Genomic DNA, 19,474 nt, shown 5'->3' with positions numbered 1-19,474 from the left:
CCCCCCCCCATCAAGGTGACTAGGGGACTAGGGATCCCCAAGCCCCTAGTCACCCACCCCCCACCCAAATAAAAAATGCCCCTACCTACCCCCCTCACCCTAAAAAATAGTGAGGGGCCGAATAAAATTGCTAACCTGTAAAGTAAAATTAAACTTACCATTCGACGTCTTCTTTTTTCTAAAATCTTCATTTTTCAGCCCCCAAAAAGGCCAAATAAAAAACCATGATAGCCGTCGAACTAAAAATAAAATAAAAAACCCGAGCGCAAAAAAAAAAACCCGACGAAAAAGAAAAAACCCGAGCGCACAAAAAAATAATCCATCTTCACCCATGGAGGGCTCCGCGCAGACTGAGCTCCGCAGGGCGGGGCAAGGCTTATAAAGCCTTGCCCCGCCCTGCAATTAGCCTAAGAACACTCTGATTGGTGGGTTTAAGCCAATCAGAGTGCTCTTTGTCATTTTACAAGCGTGGGAAAGTTCTTTGGAATTTTCCCACGCTTGTAAAATGACACAGAGCACTGTGATTGGATGGCTTGAAATCCATCCAATCACAGTGCTCTGTGTCATTTTACAAGCGTGGGAAAGTTCTTTGGAATTTTCCCACGCTTGTAAAATGACACAGAGCACTGTGATTGGATGGTTTGAAATCCATCCAATCACAGTGCTCTGTGTCATTTTACAAGCGTGGGAAAGTTCTTTGGAATTTTCCCACGCTTGTAAAATGACACAGAGCACTGTGATTGGACGGCTTGAAATCCATCCAATCACAGTGCTCTGTGTCATTTTACAAGCGTGGGAAAGTTCTTTGGAATTTTCCCACGCTTGTAAAATGACACAGAGCACTGTGATTGGACGGCTTGAAATCCATCCAATCACAGTGCTCTGTGTCATTTTACAAGCGTGGGAAAGTTCTTTGGAATTTTCCCACGCTTGTAAAATGACACAGAGCACTGTGATTGGACGGCTTGAAATCCATCCAATCACAGTGCTATGTGTCATTTTACAAGCGTGGGAAAATTCCAAAGAACTTTCCCACGCTTGTAAAATGACAAAGAGCACTCTGATTGGCTTAAACCCACCAATCAGAGTGTTCTTAGGCTAATTGCAGGGCGGGGCAAGGCTTTATAAGCCTTGCCCCGCCCTGCGGAGCTCAGTCTGCGCGGAGCCCTCCATGGGTGAAGATGGATTATTTTTTTGTGCGCTCGGGTTTTTTCTTTTTCGTCAGGATTTTTTTTGCGCTCGGGTTTTTTATTTTATTTTTAGTTCGACGGCTATCATGGTTTTTTATTTGGCCTTTTTGGGGGCTGAAAAATGAAGATTTTAGAAAAAAGAAGACGTCGAATGGTAAGTTTAATTTTACTTTACAGGTTAGCAATTTTATTCCCCCCCTCACTATTTTTTAGGGTGAGGGGGGGTAGGTAGGGGCATTTTTATTTGGGTGGGGGGTGGGTGACTAGGGGCTTGGGCACCCCTAGTCACCTTGATGGGGGGGGGGGAATTTACTTAGTGCCCCCACCCGCCGCCCAGGGGTGGGGGCGGGGGGGGGGAGAGGACAGTAGACCCCCCCCCCCTTATTACTATTATGGCCCCCACCCGCCGCCCAGGGGTGGGGGCCGGGGGGAGGACAATAGGTCCCCCCCCATTATCGTTATGGCCCCCACCCGCCGCCCAGGGGTGGGGGCCGGGGGGGGAGAGTAGGTCCCCCCCCCCTTTTACCATTATGGCCCCCACCCGCCGGCCAGGGGTGGGGGCCGGAGGACAGCAGGTCCCCCTCCCCCTTTTACCATTATGGCCCCCACCCGCCGGCAAGGGGTGGGGGCCGGGGGCTGGAGGACAGTAGGTCCCCCCCCCTTATTATTATTATGGCCGCCGCCCAGGGGTGGGGGCCGGGGGGGAGGACAGTAGGTCCCTCCCCCCCCCCCCCCTATTACTATTATGGCTCCCACCCGCCGCTCAGGGGTGGGGGCCTGAGGGGAGGACAGTAGGTCCCCCCTCATTCCCATTATTGCCCCCACCCGCCGTCCAGGGGTGGGGGCCGGCGGGGGAGGACAGTAGGTCCCCCGTCCCCGTCCCCCCCTTATTACCCTGTTTTTTTTTTTTACAGTGAGCAGCCACAGGCTGCTCACTGTTTAGTGGACATGCCCCTACTCGCGATATAGCGAGTAGGGGCATTGGGGAGATTTTAATCTCCCTTGTGCTATTATGGGGGTCATATTGACCCCCATAGAGTGAGGGGGGGACCTGGGGGGCTTATGAAGTGGTGGGGAGCACTGCTCCCTGCCGCTTCTATAGTTACATATTACAAGGAGGGAGCTGCACGCCGGTAGCTCCCTCCTTGTAATAAACCGAACAAACAAACTAACACTGATACTCAGTGTTAGTTTGTTCATCTGATTTTTTTCTATTCATTCATTCGTCTGTCTGATGAATGAATGAATAGGTGAAATTCCCGTTCGCATGTCCAGGTGTTTCACTGGGCATGTGCGGGAATCTTACAGTCTGTGTAGTGTGGGCAGATGACGTGTCCCACAGGGACTTCACCTACCCACACAAAGATGGCGGCGCCCTGAATATAGATCGGGGCAGAAAATAAAGAATAAAAAATAGGTAATGTGGGGGGCTTAGGGGCATTTGGGGGTAACTAGGGGGTCGATTGGATGTATTTGAGGCGGGAGGGCTGTTAAAAAAAAAAAACGGAATTCAGCATGACAGTGCCGCTTTAATGTATTTAGAAGTGTTGTAGCTCTAAAAAAAAAAATAAAAAAAAAAAATAAAAAATTAACCTTGGTGGTGTCGTCTCTTAAATAAAATAAGAACTGTCTGAGGTAAATGTTAACAACAGTTGTTGGAAAGAGAACAACACATCTTTGTCCCTTTTAATGACTTATTGGATGTCATCCCAGAGAACAGTTAGATTGTTTTAAAAACAACCAGGTTTGAAGTTTTCCGTGAATGTTATGCAGTTGTTACTCAGCATGTAGGATATGCCACCAACAATGATACATAATGCATTCACTGATTCTGTTAGGTTCACTTTTTAGTATTTATTTTGCTACTCGTATCAGTAGATCTTTTTAATTTTCAGCTCTAGACTTTTGGCATTTGCCAACTTGCTGTTTTGCATCTACTGCCTACAGATAACTGTTAAATTGGCATTTTTATTTGAGTTTGTATATTTTAATAGCTCATCAGTAGTTATATGTATTAAATCTTATGTTGGTTATACAAAATTTTCATCAGCTTCTTGGGCGTTACACATAGCTTATAAGTGGCCTTGTCGCTTTTCCTAGGTTTAATTCAAGGAGTTCATCGATTAAGGCTCCATGGCCAATTTTGCCAACGAGACACCGTATATCATACCCATGCAGCTTATCATCCCAGTTGTGCCCAAGATTAGGACTTTTGAACTTCATGGAGGTGATTAATGCATTATTACTGAAAGTAAAAGCCCAACTATCATCACCATCCATGCAGAATTAGAATCTTCCCTTTGTGTGTGTTCTATGCAGGGTGTAAAATGTCAAGTCCTACGCTACTAGTCAGGCCTTAAATGTAACTTGACACTGTAAGCCTGGAGAGTCCATGGCACAATCACCATGGCTAGTGGCAAGTGGAAATGATCAATCTAAATTTTGCAAGTTGTCCTACTTGGAAAACCTTTAAAAGGGACACACTACTGCCAAAAACAAAATCAAACAAAAAACATCACTGTTTAATAGTTATACGCCAATGAAAACAACAAGCTAAAGCTGTAGATCTCTTGTTTGAAGTATTTGCAAGTCCTTCCCCTCTAACCTCGCCCAGACTTTCTGTGACTGTCCAATCACAGACTTCCCGATGCATCTCAATTAGAAGTAAGGCAGGTGCTCTTCTCCTACCTGTTGAGTTTATCTCCAGCGAACTAATCAAACCAGGAAGTAACTGTACAAGTTCTCTAACAGTTAGGTTGGTGTAATAAAGTTAATTCGCGAAAGGGACTATTAAAATCTGCACTTTTTGTAAAATTGGGGAGAAAAAGAGTACACATTATTCACACATAAAGCACTTCTGCAAGCTGGAGTGCCTCTTTAAGAATATGTTTCTGATAGCAAGTTAGACTTGCTGCTAGTCAAACGGATTTCCAAAATGTGAAGTACGGTAACCTGTTTTATATGAATGAAAGTGGAAGTATTATTGCAGAATAAGTATTTAATATGTTTTTGATATGCGGTTTAAGACATTTTAACTGTATTTAAAACACATGTTGTAATACGGGCCAAGAAAAGTACTGGCATATTCATCCAACGGCATGCTGAAGACTGCATAAATATTATTTAACCACATTATCAGATGGGACTTATTCCCTTGCATTAAACATTTTAGGACAGGAAAATACGCTAGCAGAGGTTGCATTATACTATTTAGAATGGGTGACTCTGCGTTTGTGCCTTTTCTTTGTTCTTACATCTTTCTCGATTGATTTTTTTTTCCCCCCACTGGTAACATACTTTGTCCAAAAAGTTATAAACTCAATATTTATTAGTGGACTAAAATCGGTATTTGTTACTTGCTTATAGTTTGGAGTTCTTATTCAAATAGTTAAGTCCTAATGATTAACACTTCTGTCAGTCGGTAAAGGAACTGAGCGCTGCTCATCTGTCTCTGCCCAACAATCAGTTTGTTGAATATGCAACTTCTTACTGGAGAACGTTGTGTTATAATTTACTTCCTAAAAACAGTCCACGCTTCTAACCAGAGTCTATTGGTTTGGAGGAGGGGGTTTATTGGCATATCTGTACACTGTAGAGCGCTTGAATCTTCTGTGGACCCATTAGGAGTGCTAAGAAGGCAGGAAGCATCCACACACTCCAGGAACTGAAAAACGACCCCTCTTCATCTGACATTCAGGCAGCAGGAGGGAAGGGGTTAAAGCTGCATATAGGTGTTGAAATCATGCAGCTTGGCTGTTGGCTCTCATGTAGTAGGGCAGATTTCCTGCACTCAAAGGCTTGAATTCCACTAGTGAAAAAGAAACACAAATATCATACGTTTTATTTTCTAACTTTGAATTGCAAACGTTCATTAAAATACATAGATATAGAATCCTAAATATTGTACTTTGTGGGAAGGTGAACTTCTATTAAGTTTGAACGCATGTGTGTTTTTTTTTAATATTTAGAAAATTATGATTGACATGCTGCTGTTAACTGTGTATTTGTATGGAACATGGACCGAATGTTATTTATTTGCATTTTATATAAGATGGCTTTTTTTTCCAACATTCATTTATATTATAAAATTAATGTTATTTTCTGAAAGTGCATGATTTGCTGGAAAAAACACAAACGTAATTTGTGAGGATAACTTGCTGAAAAGGGGTATCATATATGTGGTGAGAGCAAAATTGTGTGAGATAGCCTTGCCCTAAAAGGTTAAATAAGAATTTTTTTTTTTTATTATTTTTTTTTTAGCAATAATTTGTCTTTTTGTAGACAAGATGCAGAGATATTTGTGTTTTTTGCACATTGTAAATTATACAGTTATTCTAATCTTTAATGAAGTCAGCACAGTGGTTGTGACCTCGGAAAGCTGAGGATTGGGATGTGGCACTTTTTATTTGTCTTTTATAATATGCAAATTCACTATGTTACCGCCTTTGATACGCAATATTTTTTTTTTTTTTTATTGTTCTCTGTACAAATTCAAAGAGCATCCCATGGAGTCAAGCTATTTTGCAAAGGAATATAGAACTATCAGCTTCAGACTCAATTGTTTAGTGTATTTGCTCACAGAGGAAAGCTAGGGATTGTACAGCTCTGTTCCACAGCATTCAGCTCTGCAACCTTTTCTCCCGAAAAATTCTTAGCCATAGGGAGCCTTATAACAACTTCTATGTTCGAAAAGCAAACTTAAAACACATTTGTGGTATAAAGCAGTTTGCATTTGGAAAGTTATGTTCCTTGGTGTTTTGGGAATAAGATATATTAAAATCACACTTGTTTGCATTGTTATGCAGGCAGACTGCAGTCCAAATGAAACAATTTTGGAACTTATTTCTCACAAACAGATGCAAAACAAACCTTGTAGGTAGCATATAAACTCTGAGAACACATTGACGATATCTCATGATTCATAAGAGTATAAATGTCGCTTCAGGATGTTGATTTACTTTTTTTTCCGTCCTGCAGTATGTGTGTCCATGTACATGCATTCATGCATACATACATAAAAGCTCGTACATGTTTTTTTTTTTGTTTTTGTTTTTTCTGTGTTATAAGAAATTTACTATTATTGGAATACTATTGCTACCATAGTAGCAAAGGGAAAGGTAGTTTGTTAAATTAAATTTACAATTGATGGAAATACTAAAATATTGTATATATCTACCACAATACTTTTTGAAATGTTCTAATTTCCAATGCAAGAAATACAACCAGATTTAATTGCATATATGTGCTTTTTAATGATGCTTTCTGCATCATTTGCAGCAACTCAGCAGCTTCTTCAAGGGCCAAAAGAATGACTGAGATTTTTTAGCTGATATTGGTTGTCTCATTGTTTTAAATATGAGTAATGCGGATAATCCTGCAAACTGCGGCAAACCATTGCTTTACTATAATGAACAGCTCATTTGCAAAAAGCTTAGGTAGATATGGCAAACAAGTGCGAAAATAATGCTTGCATATGGGCATAAAATTAATTTCTAGTAAATAGTATATATAACATTAAGTTTATAGAGTTGTACCCTCTGGCTCAAGTGTGTAATTCTCTTCTTTATTGACACACTATTTAACTGATGTAAATCAAATCCGCTTTCATTTTAGAAATAATTCTTATTTTTTAATTTATTTTTTTTAATCTAATCTAAATCTTATGACTAGACAGTGAAGTGACTGAAACAGTGGATGGATACAACCAGAATAATTTTAAATGTACAATTTGGTTTTCAAAATCCCTGAATAGTTTGCACATTGTCAATACTGGTTTGGAGACCGTAAGTGGGAATTGCTACAAATGTAGAACACCCTGTAAGTTCGTATGTTGAAATGAGGGGGTCTCTCTGATGTTTTAAAACGTCTAGGATGTCTTTTAGGAATTTGTTTTTCTATTCTGCCTAGACTGCAACACTACAACAATCGGTTTCTCTGCTGCAAAAGGATAAGGATTTTCTGAACCGCCAAAACATGGAGTTAAATGTACGTTGTGCTCATGAAGAGGACCGTTTGGAAAGACTTCAGACACAGTTAGAAGATGCCAAAAAGGCAAGAGAAGAAATGTATGAAAAATATGTTGCTTCTAGGTAAGAACCTTAAAAATTGCACTTCATATTTATAATATAGATAGCCATTACTAATCTCCAGTTGGCTGGACTATTAAAACATTGTTTAAATGGAAAATAGGCTGAGAGTATTATAGGAATTTATCAGCTGGACCCTATGTTCTAAAATATCATTGCATCAGCTGCAGGAAACAATTAGAATATCGTGCAAAAGTTCATTCATTTCAGTAATGCAATGTAAAAGGGGAAACTAATATATGAGAGAGACGCATTAAATGCAAAGCAAGATAGTTGCCTTTTCAGAAGTCCGATATTGTTCTATGTACACTCCTTGTTTTATTAATTGCATGTAATATTCTTATTTACTGAGATTGGGGATTTGGGGTTTTCATGAGCTGTAAGCCATAATCATCGCACTTATGACAAATCACGGCTTGAACTATCTTGCTTTGCATGTAATGCGTCTATCTCATATATTAGTTTCCCCTTTTACGTTGCATTACTGAAATAAATGAACTTTTGCACGGTATTTTAATTTTTCGAGTATCACCTGTACACAGTCTGCATGAAAAAATGGTTGCGTTTTCGATCAGGTTTTAACTTGCTTTAGAAGTTATCTCTTACTCTGAGAATTTAATTTTAATCACACACAGGATGCTCCTGCAAGAGAGTTCAGTGGCATTACCTATACACCAAAACGTCTTCATTAAACTAAAGTTTAATTAATACATTTGGTTCCTATAGTGTCCTTTTAACTAATATAATACTTTTTTTTTTTTTTACCCCCCGGACTAAATTTAAAAGATAAATGTATCATTTAAACATTGATAGTTGCCACTACTAGGATGTAAACATACTTGAGAGAGAAGGGCCAAGGTGTAATAAACATAGCGGTTAGTCATGATGATCTATGCTTAAAGGACCACTCTAGTGCCAGGAAAACATACTCGTTTTCCTGGCACTAGAGTACCCTGAGGGTGCCCTCACCCTCAGGGACCCCCTCCCGCCGGGCTCTGGAGAGAGGAAGGGGTTAAACTTACCTCTTTTTCCAGTGCCGGGCGGGGAGCTTTCCTCCTCCTCTCCATCTTGATCGCGACGTCATCGGCTGAATGCGCATGCGCGGCAGGAGCCGCGCTCGCATTCAGCCGGTCGCATAGGAAAGCATTTACAATGCTTTCCTATGGACGCTTGCGTGCTCTCACTGTGATTTTCACAGTGAGAATCACGCAAGCGCCTCTAGCGGCTGTCAGTGAGACAGCCACTAGAGGATTTGGAGGCTGGATTAACCCTCATTATAAACATAGCAGTTTCTCTGAAACTGCTATGTTTATAAAAAAAAGGGTTAATCCTAGAGGTACCTGGCACCCAGACCACTTCATTAAGCTGAAGTCGTCTGGGTGCCTAGAGTGGTCCTTTAACGCTCTGCAAAAGACATTTAGAGTGAGACTAGGTGGAAAGGAGTAGGTCTGTATTTGAAATTACTGTGGTTTCATAGTTTGAGAGAGCTGAGTGAGAAATCAGCTTCCATCACCAAAAAAAAAAAAAAAGTACTTTTTACCCGATCCCACATGTCAAATGAAACCCAACAAGATCCACGGTGTAATATTATTTCATAATCCACAGTGAGTAAATTGTTGTCCCATAGGTGCCACAAGTATTATTGTTATTCTCAAAAAATGTCCAGTGTCTCATGTCATATTACTAGTATTCTGTGATTTTGATTCAGGATATTGTTGCTATTGCATAAAACAATGTTTTTGGTCTAGCTATATTTGGTATTTGATACATTTACAATGAAAACAAATCAATTTTAAAAATATCTTTTGAAAATAACTATTTCTGCAGTATTTTTAACAGTGCTTATTGAGTGCACATTTGCTTTAATTGCTGGCATTCTAAATGATCACTTCTTTGCTGCGCATGTGTAATTTTTGCAGGGATCATTATAAAACGGAGTATGAAAATAAGCTGCGCAATGAACTAGAGCAAATCAAACTGAAGACAAACCAAGAAATTGAACAGCTTAGAGGAGCATCGAAGGAGATGTATGAGCGTGAAAACAGGTATATTGTATGATCACCCTTCACCTCTATGAATTCCCTGCACCTACCTTTTATAAATGTGCCTAATTAACAATGTTTGATTATTGGTGCTTGTAATATAACCGCTATAAAGGGTTGATGTTTTCTTAAGTTTTAAATAAATGCATTTATCTAGCAAAATGTCCTCTTAACATGTTCACTCTGGAATCTTATTTTCCTCATGGGCCCAAAACAAAATTGAGGTAATTCAGCAGGTTATTGGTTTCCTATAGACTTAATTTATGGTAAAATCAATGAGCATGTGTGCATGCACGAATTATGAGAGGATCCATGAGCATCTGGGCAACTGCATCTGCTCACTAAGCTTCAAGCTTTTCTTGAGAAACCAGGTGTTTTATTTTCTGGATTGTCCAGATTATGTTAGAGGCATGGCAACCACGTGTGGGTTGAAACGTTGCAGTGTCCACATTCTGGTGGAATTCATGCTAAAATTTTTCTTAATTTATTTCTTCTTTGCTTAATAAGGATGGTGGTAGGCTTTGAAGAATGCACAGAGTATATCTCGCTGTTCGATGTGCCACTGTATTAGATATTTCTTCCTCACTGCCTGATACAAAGTATATGTTTGACAGCTATGACAGTGTTTTCTGTGTGGACTTTTTGTGTTCTTCATATTTCAAGTTTTCATTTTTCTTGTATTCATGCCGTTCTTTATGTCTTTGAAGTAGGATGTTATTGTCGCTGACACTTTGGTATTGTAATTTGAACCCCCAGTGTATAACTACTTCTCATAAGCCTATAGATGGAACTGCATTCCTCCAGATTTGCTGTCTGTGAAATACTCCACGAGCCTTGTGACATCTATAAACTACCGTAATTTCTGTTTAATGGTACTTCTTAGATGCCTATGGTAAAACTCATTCTTTTAGGCAGGTATGTAGTTTTTCCAGCTTAGAGTTTGAAAATCACTAAGCAGACATATGATTTCCTTGGTCAATGTGGATAGCTTCTGAGATGGTAATCATTATTAAAGGACCACTCTAGGCACCCAGACCACTTCAGCTTAATGAGGTGGTCTGGGTGCCAGGTCCTTCTAGGGTTAACCCATTTTTTCATAAACATAGCAGTTTCAGAGAAACTGCTATGTTTATGAATGGGTTAAGCCTTCCCCCTATGTCCTCTAGTGGCTGTCTCACTGACAGCCGCTAGAGGCGCTTGCGTGATTCTCACTGTGAAAATCACAGTGAGAGCACGCAAGCGTCCATAGGAAAGCATTATGAATGCTTTCCTATGTGACCGGCTGAATGCGCGCGCAGCTCTTGCCGCGCGTGCGCATTCAGCCGACGGGGAGGAGAAGAGGAGGATCATAGGAGGAGAGCTCTCCGCCCACCGCTGGAAAAAGGTAAGATTTAACCCCTTTCCCCTTTCCAGAGCCGGGCGGGAGGGGGTCCCTGAGGGTGGGGGCACCCTCAGGGCACTCTAGTGCCAGGAAAACGAGTGTTTTCCTGGCACTAGAGTGGTCCTTTAATGTAAAATTTAGCTTGGTGGTGAGGTGTTTTTTTTTTTTTTTTTTTTGTCCAAAATCCTGTTTAGAGCTTGTAAACTAGTATTGCGCTTGGTTAGCGCTGACCCGTCTGTTGTTTTTGTATATTGCCCTCAGTATGATTTTACATTTTTATGTCAGTTGTTTAAATTTTTGAAATTGCTTGTATGCTCTATATTAATGGTGGCTGACCTTCTTGAGTTGTCCATTAATATACTAGGAAATTTACTATTTGCAATATGACATTCGTTATAGATTTCTGAATGGTTGTGTTTAATCCGTTCACATATTATATGCACTACTTAACTAGTGTTGTGTTGGGCATGGATGTACATTGTATGTGGCAAACCTAGCCACTTCTGTACTATGCTGTACCAAGGTTGTCCGTAGGCTGTAGGGGGGGGACTGTATATATTGTGTTATGTGTGTATTATACTGTGGCCGTTCGCATGCTGGCAGCCCTAAGCTACCAGCCTGCAAACACTTCGTTTGACGAATCGCGGCTATCCGGGCCGTTCGCCAAACGAATACGGGCTCCCCAGGTGGACCACACACTTAGAGTCGTGTGGCGCTCATTAACCGATTGCAACAATGTTGCAATCGGTAATTAAAGGCTCTCCTAGGTGGCCGTCGTTTGACTACCGACCATGCGGCGGTCGGCCATCTTGGATCCTTTGTCTCTCCAGCGGTGTTCGGTCGTCGAGTGTCTGGAACTAAAAACGGCTACTCGATGATACGAACACCGCTGGACTTCCAGAGCGTTCGGGAGTTCCGCTCTCATCACATTGTGTTCCCCATCGGTGTTCGGTAGTTTTAAACCGAACTCGATGGTTAAATGTATTTCATGCGGTGTTCGGTCAGTTCAGCTGGGAGCTGAGCGGTATTCTCCCAAAAGATGCGCTCAGCCCCCAGCTATCTACCGAACGTTCAGTCACATTAATCTACCGAATAAAACTCTAAAACTGTATTTTAATGTAGATTGTTAGTTCTGCTGCACGAGGGGATAATCCACTTAATCGTCCATTTTAGTGGGAGTATCCTTCTCGTGCAGCGAAGCCTGTTGGGAGAATTATGCTGCATGATGGGAGAAATCCCCTGAAACAACTGTATGGAAACCCCTTGCATGGGGAACTGGATAAATATGCACGCTGTGAATAAAGCCAGTTAGTTGACTCCCAAACTGTGTTTCGTCCAGTGATTGGGAGGATTGGGGATATTGCCTTACTTTTCAGCGCTGACTGTGGATGTACCTGTTATACCAGCGGAGATCGTGGATTCTAATACTGCACTCCGCTACATTGTATGATGTGGCTCTTGTGGTAGTGGTTTGTAGCTCTTCCATTGTTGGTTTGGAGGGCATTTTAGTGATGTGTATTATAAATAGTTTTTCATTGCAAATTATAGCTGTTTGTGTTGATGAATACTTTTAAAAATGCCTTTTTAATTCTTATGGCATAGTTGGCAAAATGCTGATTGGACCATGGAAACCATGTGCTGCTGCCAGTGTATACATTAGCTTTGAATATTAGATCAGTGCCTCAACCTGTGTCTTGGGCAGGGCCGGCGCGTCCACAAGGCCTCTGGCTGGGGACTCAGATTTTTCAACTTGCCTCTCTCTCCCTGGAACCTGCAGCCAGTGGAGTCGGCCGGCCGACTGATGATGTCAGTAAGAGGGGGCGTGACTTTCTGCTCTGCTCCCAGACCGATGGGGAGTCTGGGAGAAGAGCAGTGGAAGTCACGCCCCCTCCTCCTGACATCATAAGAAGAGGCTGGCCTACTTACCAGGCTGCTGAATGCTGCTTCCATCTCCTGTTCCACTCCTCCCTGGACCAAAGGAATAAACTTTGGGGTTTTTTTTGTCCATTTTTTAAAAGCAGCCCCTGTCTCTCTACTCTGCCCCCCACCACATCCCCTGCCCCCTCAACAGCTCATGCCTCCCCTCTCTTAGCCCCTGTGCTCCCTCTCTCAGCCTGTGTCCCCACCATAGCACCTGTCCCCTTTCTCAGCCCCTGTGCCCCCACCACAGTTCCTGCCTCCCCCCAGGCCCCTGTTAAAACCTACCTTGATTCCAGCTCCGGGTGGGGAGCTCTCCTCCTCCTCTCCACCTCTGATCCTCCCTTTCGGCGGAATGCGCATGCGCGGCAAGAGCTGCGCGCACATTCAGCCGGTCGCATAGGAAAGCATTTACAATGCTTTCCTATGGACGCTTGCGTGCTCTCACTGTGATTTTCACAGTGAGAATCACGCAAGCGCCTCTAGCGGCTGTCAGTGAGACAGCCACTAGAGGATTTAGAGGCTGGCTTAACCCTTATATAAACATAGCAATTTCTCTGAAAATGCTATGTTTCTATAAAAAAAGGGTTAAACCTAGCTGGACCAGGCACCCAGACCACTTCGTTAAAGGACCACTCTAGTGCCAGGAAAGCATACTCGTTTTCCTGGCACTAGAGTGCCCTCAGGGTGCCCCCACCCTCAGGGACCCACTCCCGCCCGGCTCTGGAAAGGGGAAAGGGGTAAAAACTTACCTTTTTCCAGCGCTGGGTGGGGAGCTGTCCTCCTCCTCTCCGCCTCCGTTCCTCCCCGTCGGCTGAATGCGCACGCGCGGCAAGAGCTGCGCGCGCATTCAGCCGGTCACATAAGAAAGCATTCATAATGCTTTCCTATGGACGCTTGCGTGCTCTCACTGTGATTTTCACAGTGAGAATCACGCAAGCGCCTCTAGCGGCGGTCAGTGAGACAGCCACTAGAGGATTAGGGGGAAGGCTTAACTAATTGATAAACATAGCAGTTTCTCTGAAACTGCTATGTTTATAAAACAATTAGTTAACCCTAGCTGGACCTGGCACCCAGACCACTTCATTAAGCTGAAGTGGTCTGGGTGCCTAGAGTGGTCCTTTAACCCCTTAAGGACACATGACATGTGTGACATGTCATGATTCCCTTTTATTCCAGAAGTTTGGTCCTTAAGGGGTTAATGTCAACATCCCTGTTCATCTGCATATCAAAGTGTCCTGTATTTATAATTCTGTGGTATTGCATAGTCAAGCAGCTTGTAAAAGCCTTTGTGTGATGGACATCTTTGTAGAAATGTTAGTGCAGTGCTGATGGTACTGCAGTTACTCACACTTTCTCTACAAAGTTAAGAAATTAACATACCTGTATAAGTGGAATTAATTGCCTTTTTTTTGGGCTTATATAGCGCTAATATTTGTGAACTTGGTAGGGAAAATGAGTGGGTAGTTTGTCTTTATATTTTTCCTAAACATTGGCTAGATCTCATTTTATGGTTTTACTTAGTAGGTGTATTGTAGTTAAACTAGCTTTGTTTTCACTAATGTTATTTGACCCATTTATGTGACCGCTGTACCTTGCTTATTAACCATCTGCCTTGACGTTTATTGATTTATGGATTTCTTCCTTTGCAAATTCTTCTGAATCCCCGACTACCAAATCTCATAGCTTACATATTTAAATAAAACCGTTGCACAATTTTCAGTATACAGTGTGTTGTAAGAAAATCAAAGAACATGTTATTCCGTTTGAGATTCTAAGAAAAATATTTCAGGCGACTGTTACTTTAATCAATTAACTTACATCCCTTAGGGTTACTCTAACCACCATGACCACCTCAGTGATTTGAATTGGACATGGTGGTCGGAGTATAAATGTGCAGTGTTTCAGCTTGAAACACTGCACATAGTTAGCTCTTTACACATAGGTTCTGGTGTTCTAGCGGCTTGTTGCACCCCAGCAACGTGTCTTGGCTAGCCCAGAACTGTTCTGGACTGCAAACAGGGCCGGCCTTAGGGGTGTGCGAGCTGTGCGGCCGCACAGGGCGCCATGGTGCAGGGGGCGCCCTGCGGCCGCATAGCTCACACGGCATGTCTGTTAGCCGCAATGCTAACAAGACATTTGCCTTGGGCGGCATTTTCCAGGGGGCGGCAAAAAAAGCCGCCCCCAAATGCCCAAGGCAAATGTCTTGTTAGCCTTGCGGCTAACAGACATGCCTGGCTGCTGGGCTGGCGGGCGGCTGGCGAGGGAGCACTTCCTCGCCAGCCGCCCGCCAGCGCCGCCCGCCCAGCCCAGCAGCCACTGGACCACCAGGGAGGAAGAGACCCCCCCCCCCCCAACATTCCCAAAGGTAAGGAGGCTGGGGGGGGGGGGGGGTCTAAATAAATGTTAAAAAATGTGTTAATGTGGGTGAGTGTGTGTGTGTGTCTGTTAGTGTGTGTCTGTTAGTGTGTGTCTGTTAGTGTGTGTCTGTTAGTGTGTGTCTGTGTCTGTTAGTGTGTGTCTGTTAGTGAGTGTGTGTGTCTGTTAGTGAGTGTGTGTGTCTGGCTGTGTGTGTGTCTGGCTGTGTGTGTGTGTGTGTGTGTGGCTGTCTGCCTGTGTATGGCTGTCTGCCTGTGTGTGTGTGAGAGACTGTCTGCGCGTGTGTGTGTGTGACTGTCTGCGCGTGTGTGTGTGTGTGACAGGGTGTGTGGGAAGGGGTAAGGAGTGGGGGAGGGGGGGACGGGAAGGGGGGGGCGCTGTGAAGATTTTTTGCACAGGGCGCCCAAATGCCTAGGGCCGGCCCTGACTGCAAATGTTAATTCTGTTCATAAAGAATGTCTGTCATCAGCATGCACTGCACACTGGCAACTGGGGTAAAAATATTACCCTTGCAGGCAGAGTACCTCTCCTCCCCCACCCCAATAGTGTTAGAGTAACACTTTAAACAATGTCTCAAAAAAAAGATGTGGTATGATTAGAACCTATATTGCTACTATGTACTGCAGTGTGCTCTGATAACGTCTGGGTTTTCTTCAACAAAGTTAAACAAATACTAAATTAAACCATTTTGTAGGATGTTTCCAGAGGTTGCTGTTTAAATGTATTTGTTCTACAACTCCCATATTCTCTCTGCTTACAGTAAAATAGAAATCAAGTTCTGTTCTATGCATTTAGGGGCTTTTATTTTTTTAAAAACGAAAATAGGGCAGTAAGAGAAAATGTAATATTTAAAGGGTTACTCTAAGCACCAAAACCACTTAATCATACTAAAGTGAATATTGTGCAAAGACCATACCCCTGCAGCCTTTCTTGTTAAAATGTTTAATTCCAAATATAAAACACTTTTTTCTGTGTGTAGGGCTACCGACCTGTACTGTCAGTCAGCCATCTGGACTACTGTCTTACTGACTGGCAATACCCGCTTTGTACGTTTGTATCTAGAGTTAGCATGCTATGTGTGCTGACACCAGAGGCCAAAGACACAAAGACAAAAACACAGTTCTGTTAGAGATTTATGCCCTATAAAATGCCTGCCTCTACTGAAGTACAACTACCTTCATGCCCACTAAGATTCCAGCTAAGGTTCCAGCTAAGGCTGAGTACAACTTCGTAACACAAAATTGAATACTTAAAGGACCACTCTAGTGCCAGGAAAGCATACTCGTTTTCCTGGCACTAGAGTGCCCTGAGGGTGCCCCCACCCTCAGGGACCCCCTCCCGCCCGGCTCTGGAAAGGGGAAAGGGGTAAAAACTTACCTTTTTCCAGCGCTGGGCGGAGAGATCTCCTCCTGCTCTCCTCCTCCGATCCTCCTCTTCTCCTCCCCGTCGGCTGAATGCGCACGCGCGGCAAGAGCTGCGCGCGCATTCAGCCGGTCACATAGGAAAGCATTCACAATGCTTTCCTATGGACGCTGGCGTGCTCTCTCTGTGAAAATCACAGTGAGAATCACGCAAGCGCCTCTAGCGGCTGTCAATGAGACAGCCACTAGAGGACATAGGGGGAAGGCTTAACCCATTCATAAACATAGCAGTTTCTCTGAAACTGCTATGTTTCTGAAAAAAATGGGTTAACCCTAGAAGGACCTGGCACCCAGACCACTTCATTAAGCTGAAGTGGTCTGGGTGCCTAGAGTGGTCCTTTAATATGGAACTTGAGCTAATACAGCATTTAGTTACTGAGGCCAATTCTAATATTTAAAGGGTCAGGAACACAAACATGTATTCCTGACCCTATAGTGAAAACCCACCCACCCCTTAGAATGGGTTAAAACGTACCTTATTTTCAGCTCTCCACAGGTCAGCTGGCCCGCCCCCTTGGTGGCATCATCAAAAATGCCAAATTGCATTGAATTGACTAAATCAGCAAAGGGGGCAGGGCTTTGGCCAATCTGCACCTCCTCATAGAGATGCATCTCTATGAGGACTATTCAGCGTCCCCAAGCCTACTGTGCAGCCCTGAGCCAGGAAGCCCATCCAGTGGCCATCTGAGGAGTGGCCACTTGGAGGTGTCCCTAGGGGCAATGTCAACACTGCCTTTTATCTGAAAAAGCAGTGTTTACATGAAAATGCCTGAAGGGAGCTATTATACTCACCAGAACAACTACATTCTGGTGACTATAGTGTCCCTTTAACCTGCTCCTCTAATGCAGCTCTTTTTTGTTGGAGAAGTTCTGCTTTGTTTCCATGCTCTTAGTCATGGTAAGGTAAAAAATGGATATTAATTCCTTTTACTTTGCAGGCATTTTGGCACATAGGTTGCACAGTAAAGCAACTCAGGGATATTTCTCTAGCTTTGTAGAACACTGTCTTCACATGTGTATCTCCTCGGGTGTGTCCTGATGAGGTCACCACTTAAACTTGTTGGGAAAAGTTCTGACATTTGCGTAGAGTCTTTGAAGAATGTGTCCGAATATGGTATTACATCAGTGTAACAACCTGCTCCTAGAATTAACAATGAAATAGGCAGTGCATGAATGAGCAGATGAAAACATGTCAGAGGAAGCAGACAGCATCTTTAAATTACCGTCTTTAACTGATTCCACCCATTCACTGGTAACCGTCAGTCAAGTTAATAGTCTCATAATAAGTATGAGATAAACACTCAAAAAGAAACTCTTCACTTACAAAATGTACCTTTGCCATTCTTTTCAAAGGGCATTGTAATTGTTTGCATTTTCTAGTGTCAGAAGAATAATTGTGATTGCTATTAAGAGACAATTGATCTATTCTAATTTGCACATTTACCTGTCTCCCTAAAAGCTCAGGATTGTTTGCTTTTTGGATAGCTGAGGATGCCTTGGAATTGCTTAATTTCTTTCCTTTCTTTTCACTTGCCACTTTGAATGGGAGGCTATTCCTTTTAAACAATACATTACTGCTAGACAAAACATTGAAGTGGAACTGACTACTGAGGTTATTGTATAACTTAATAGGTAACTATAACTTGTAGCTAAATAATAAATATAAATTATAATAACTGATTAGCCTTTATTACATTCGAGCCAATCACATTTATTGGCAGTTTTTTTTTTAGCTCCTGATAAGTAATTTAATGGGTTGGATCAATTTAATTGCAGCAGTAAACCTTTTCACTAACAAACTGTTTGCAAAACAAAAAATAATTCCTCCAGTGTCCAGTATTTTGGGTGTCCTGGAAGGTAATGTGCAAATGTGTTTTTCATTTCAGTATGCATAGCTAGCACAATATTTTGTGAAATCAAAAACAAACATTTTGGTTGGACAGAAAACTTTAAAAAAAAAAAACCTTTGCCAAATAATGAAGTTTACAGATAAGGAAAAGACTTGTAATGATATATTTATCAATAGACATATAAATATATACATAGGTAGATCGATAGATAGAGAGTATAATTAACCCATTAACAATGGATGCAATTGTACAAATTCTGAACCAAAATAAAACATGAAATTTGAGTGAAGTGCACCCACACTTATTATTTATCATTTTGTTCAGGAGAAACAGGGCTTTTATTTCAAATCAAATATTTATAAATGAAATGTGTGAAATTAAGAATGTTTTTGTTCTGCACGGCATTTTAACTTTGACTGTCATATTACTGCTGGCTTATACTGCAATAAAATACTCATATATGTGTTTAGCGATGTCTCATGAGTACAACAGTACCCCCTTGTACATGTTTTATGGAATTTTGGAAAGTTACAGGGTCAAATATAGCACTTTCCCCTTTTCAGTTTATATGCACTGAAATTCGCCAGATTGCTGGGCCTACGTTGTCTTTGAAACCGTATTGGTGACCCAGGAATGAAAATGACCTACATCATGGCATACCATTTGCAAAAGTAGACAACAAAGGGTATTCAAAATAGGGTATTCCAGTCTTTTTTTAGTAGCCACTAATATTCTAATTTAATTTCATATATAATTTAATTTTTGGTGTAGATTATTTTTTTTTGGGAGGGGGGGGGTGTTCCACAACTTAGTACTTTTGTTAATTAAATGTTTAGGGATCTGCCTGACAAATGAGGCAGTCAATCTTTCAATCATGCTAATATGAATCATGTGATCGTGAACGATCAGCGAAATTGGCTGCAGGGGTACTGCCTGAGTTGTTAGGTACTCCCTCGATCGAATCCGGGGAGGAAGGGAAGTATACATTCTGAAGTGAGGGCCTGATTCTTAGGGCATGCTATGCTTCCCTAACTGTGTTAAAGCTGTCCTTTTGTAGGACGTCATAGCATCCCCTAACGATGGCAAAGGCTTTTAAATATATGTTGTCTATACCATGTCACCCTCATTGCAGCCACCATGCCTTTTTCCAAACACACAGATATTCAGTGCTATACAGGTGGTCCTCGCTTAACGACCTACCTGTTTTA

At 42.2% G+C, this 19,474-nt stretch overlaps 1 protein-coding gene across 6 annotated transcripts in view; it reads left to right on the top strand.

Annotated features, from left to right (window-relative positions):
• PIBF1 (progesterone immunomodulatory binding factor 1) overlaps positions 1 to 19,474 on the top strand; it is a 184,401-nt gene that overhangs the window by 40,897 nt on the left and 124,030 nt on the right. For all 6 annotated transcript variants that reach the window (XM_063425936.1, XM_063425933.1, XM_063425934.1 and 3 more), the window contains 2 exons: positions 7,098 to 7,279; positions 9,196 to 9,321. In XM_063425936.1, coding sequence (XP_063282006.1) covers positions 7,098 to 7,279; positions 9,196 to 9,321 — 308 coding nt within the window. The remainder of the gene's footprint in view (positions 1 to 7,097; positions 7,280 to 9,195; positions 9,322 to 19,474) is intronic.

This window comes from Pelobates fuscus, chromosome 1 (assembly GCF_036172605.1).
Source record: "Pelobates fuscus isolate aPelFus1 chromosome 1, aPelFus1.pri, whole genome shotgun sequence".
Classification (NCBI taxonomy): Eukaryota; Metazoa; Chordata; class Amphibia; order Anura; family Pelobatidae; genus Pelobates; species Pelobates fuscus.
Note: the sequence above shows the minus strand (reverse complement) of the source record. Positions and strands in the feature narration are given on the sequence as shown.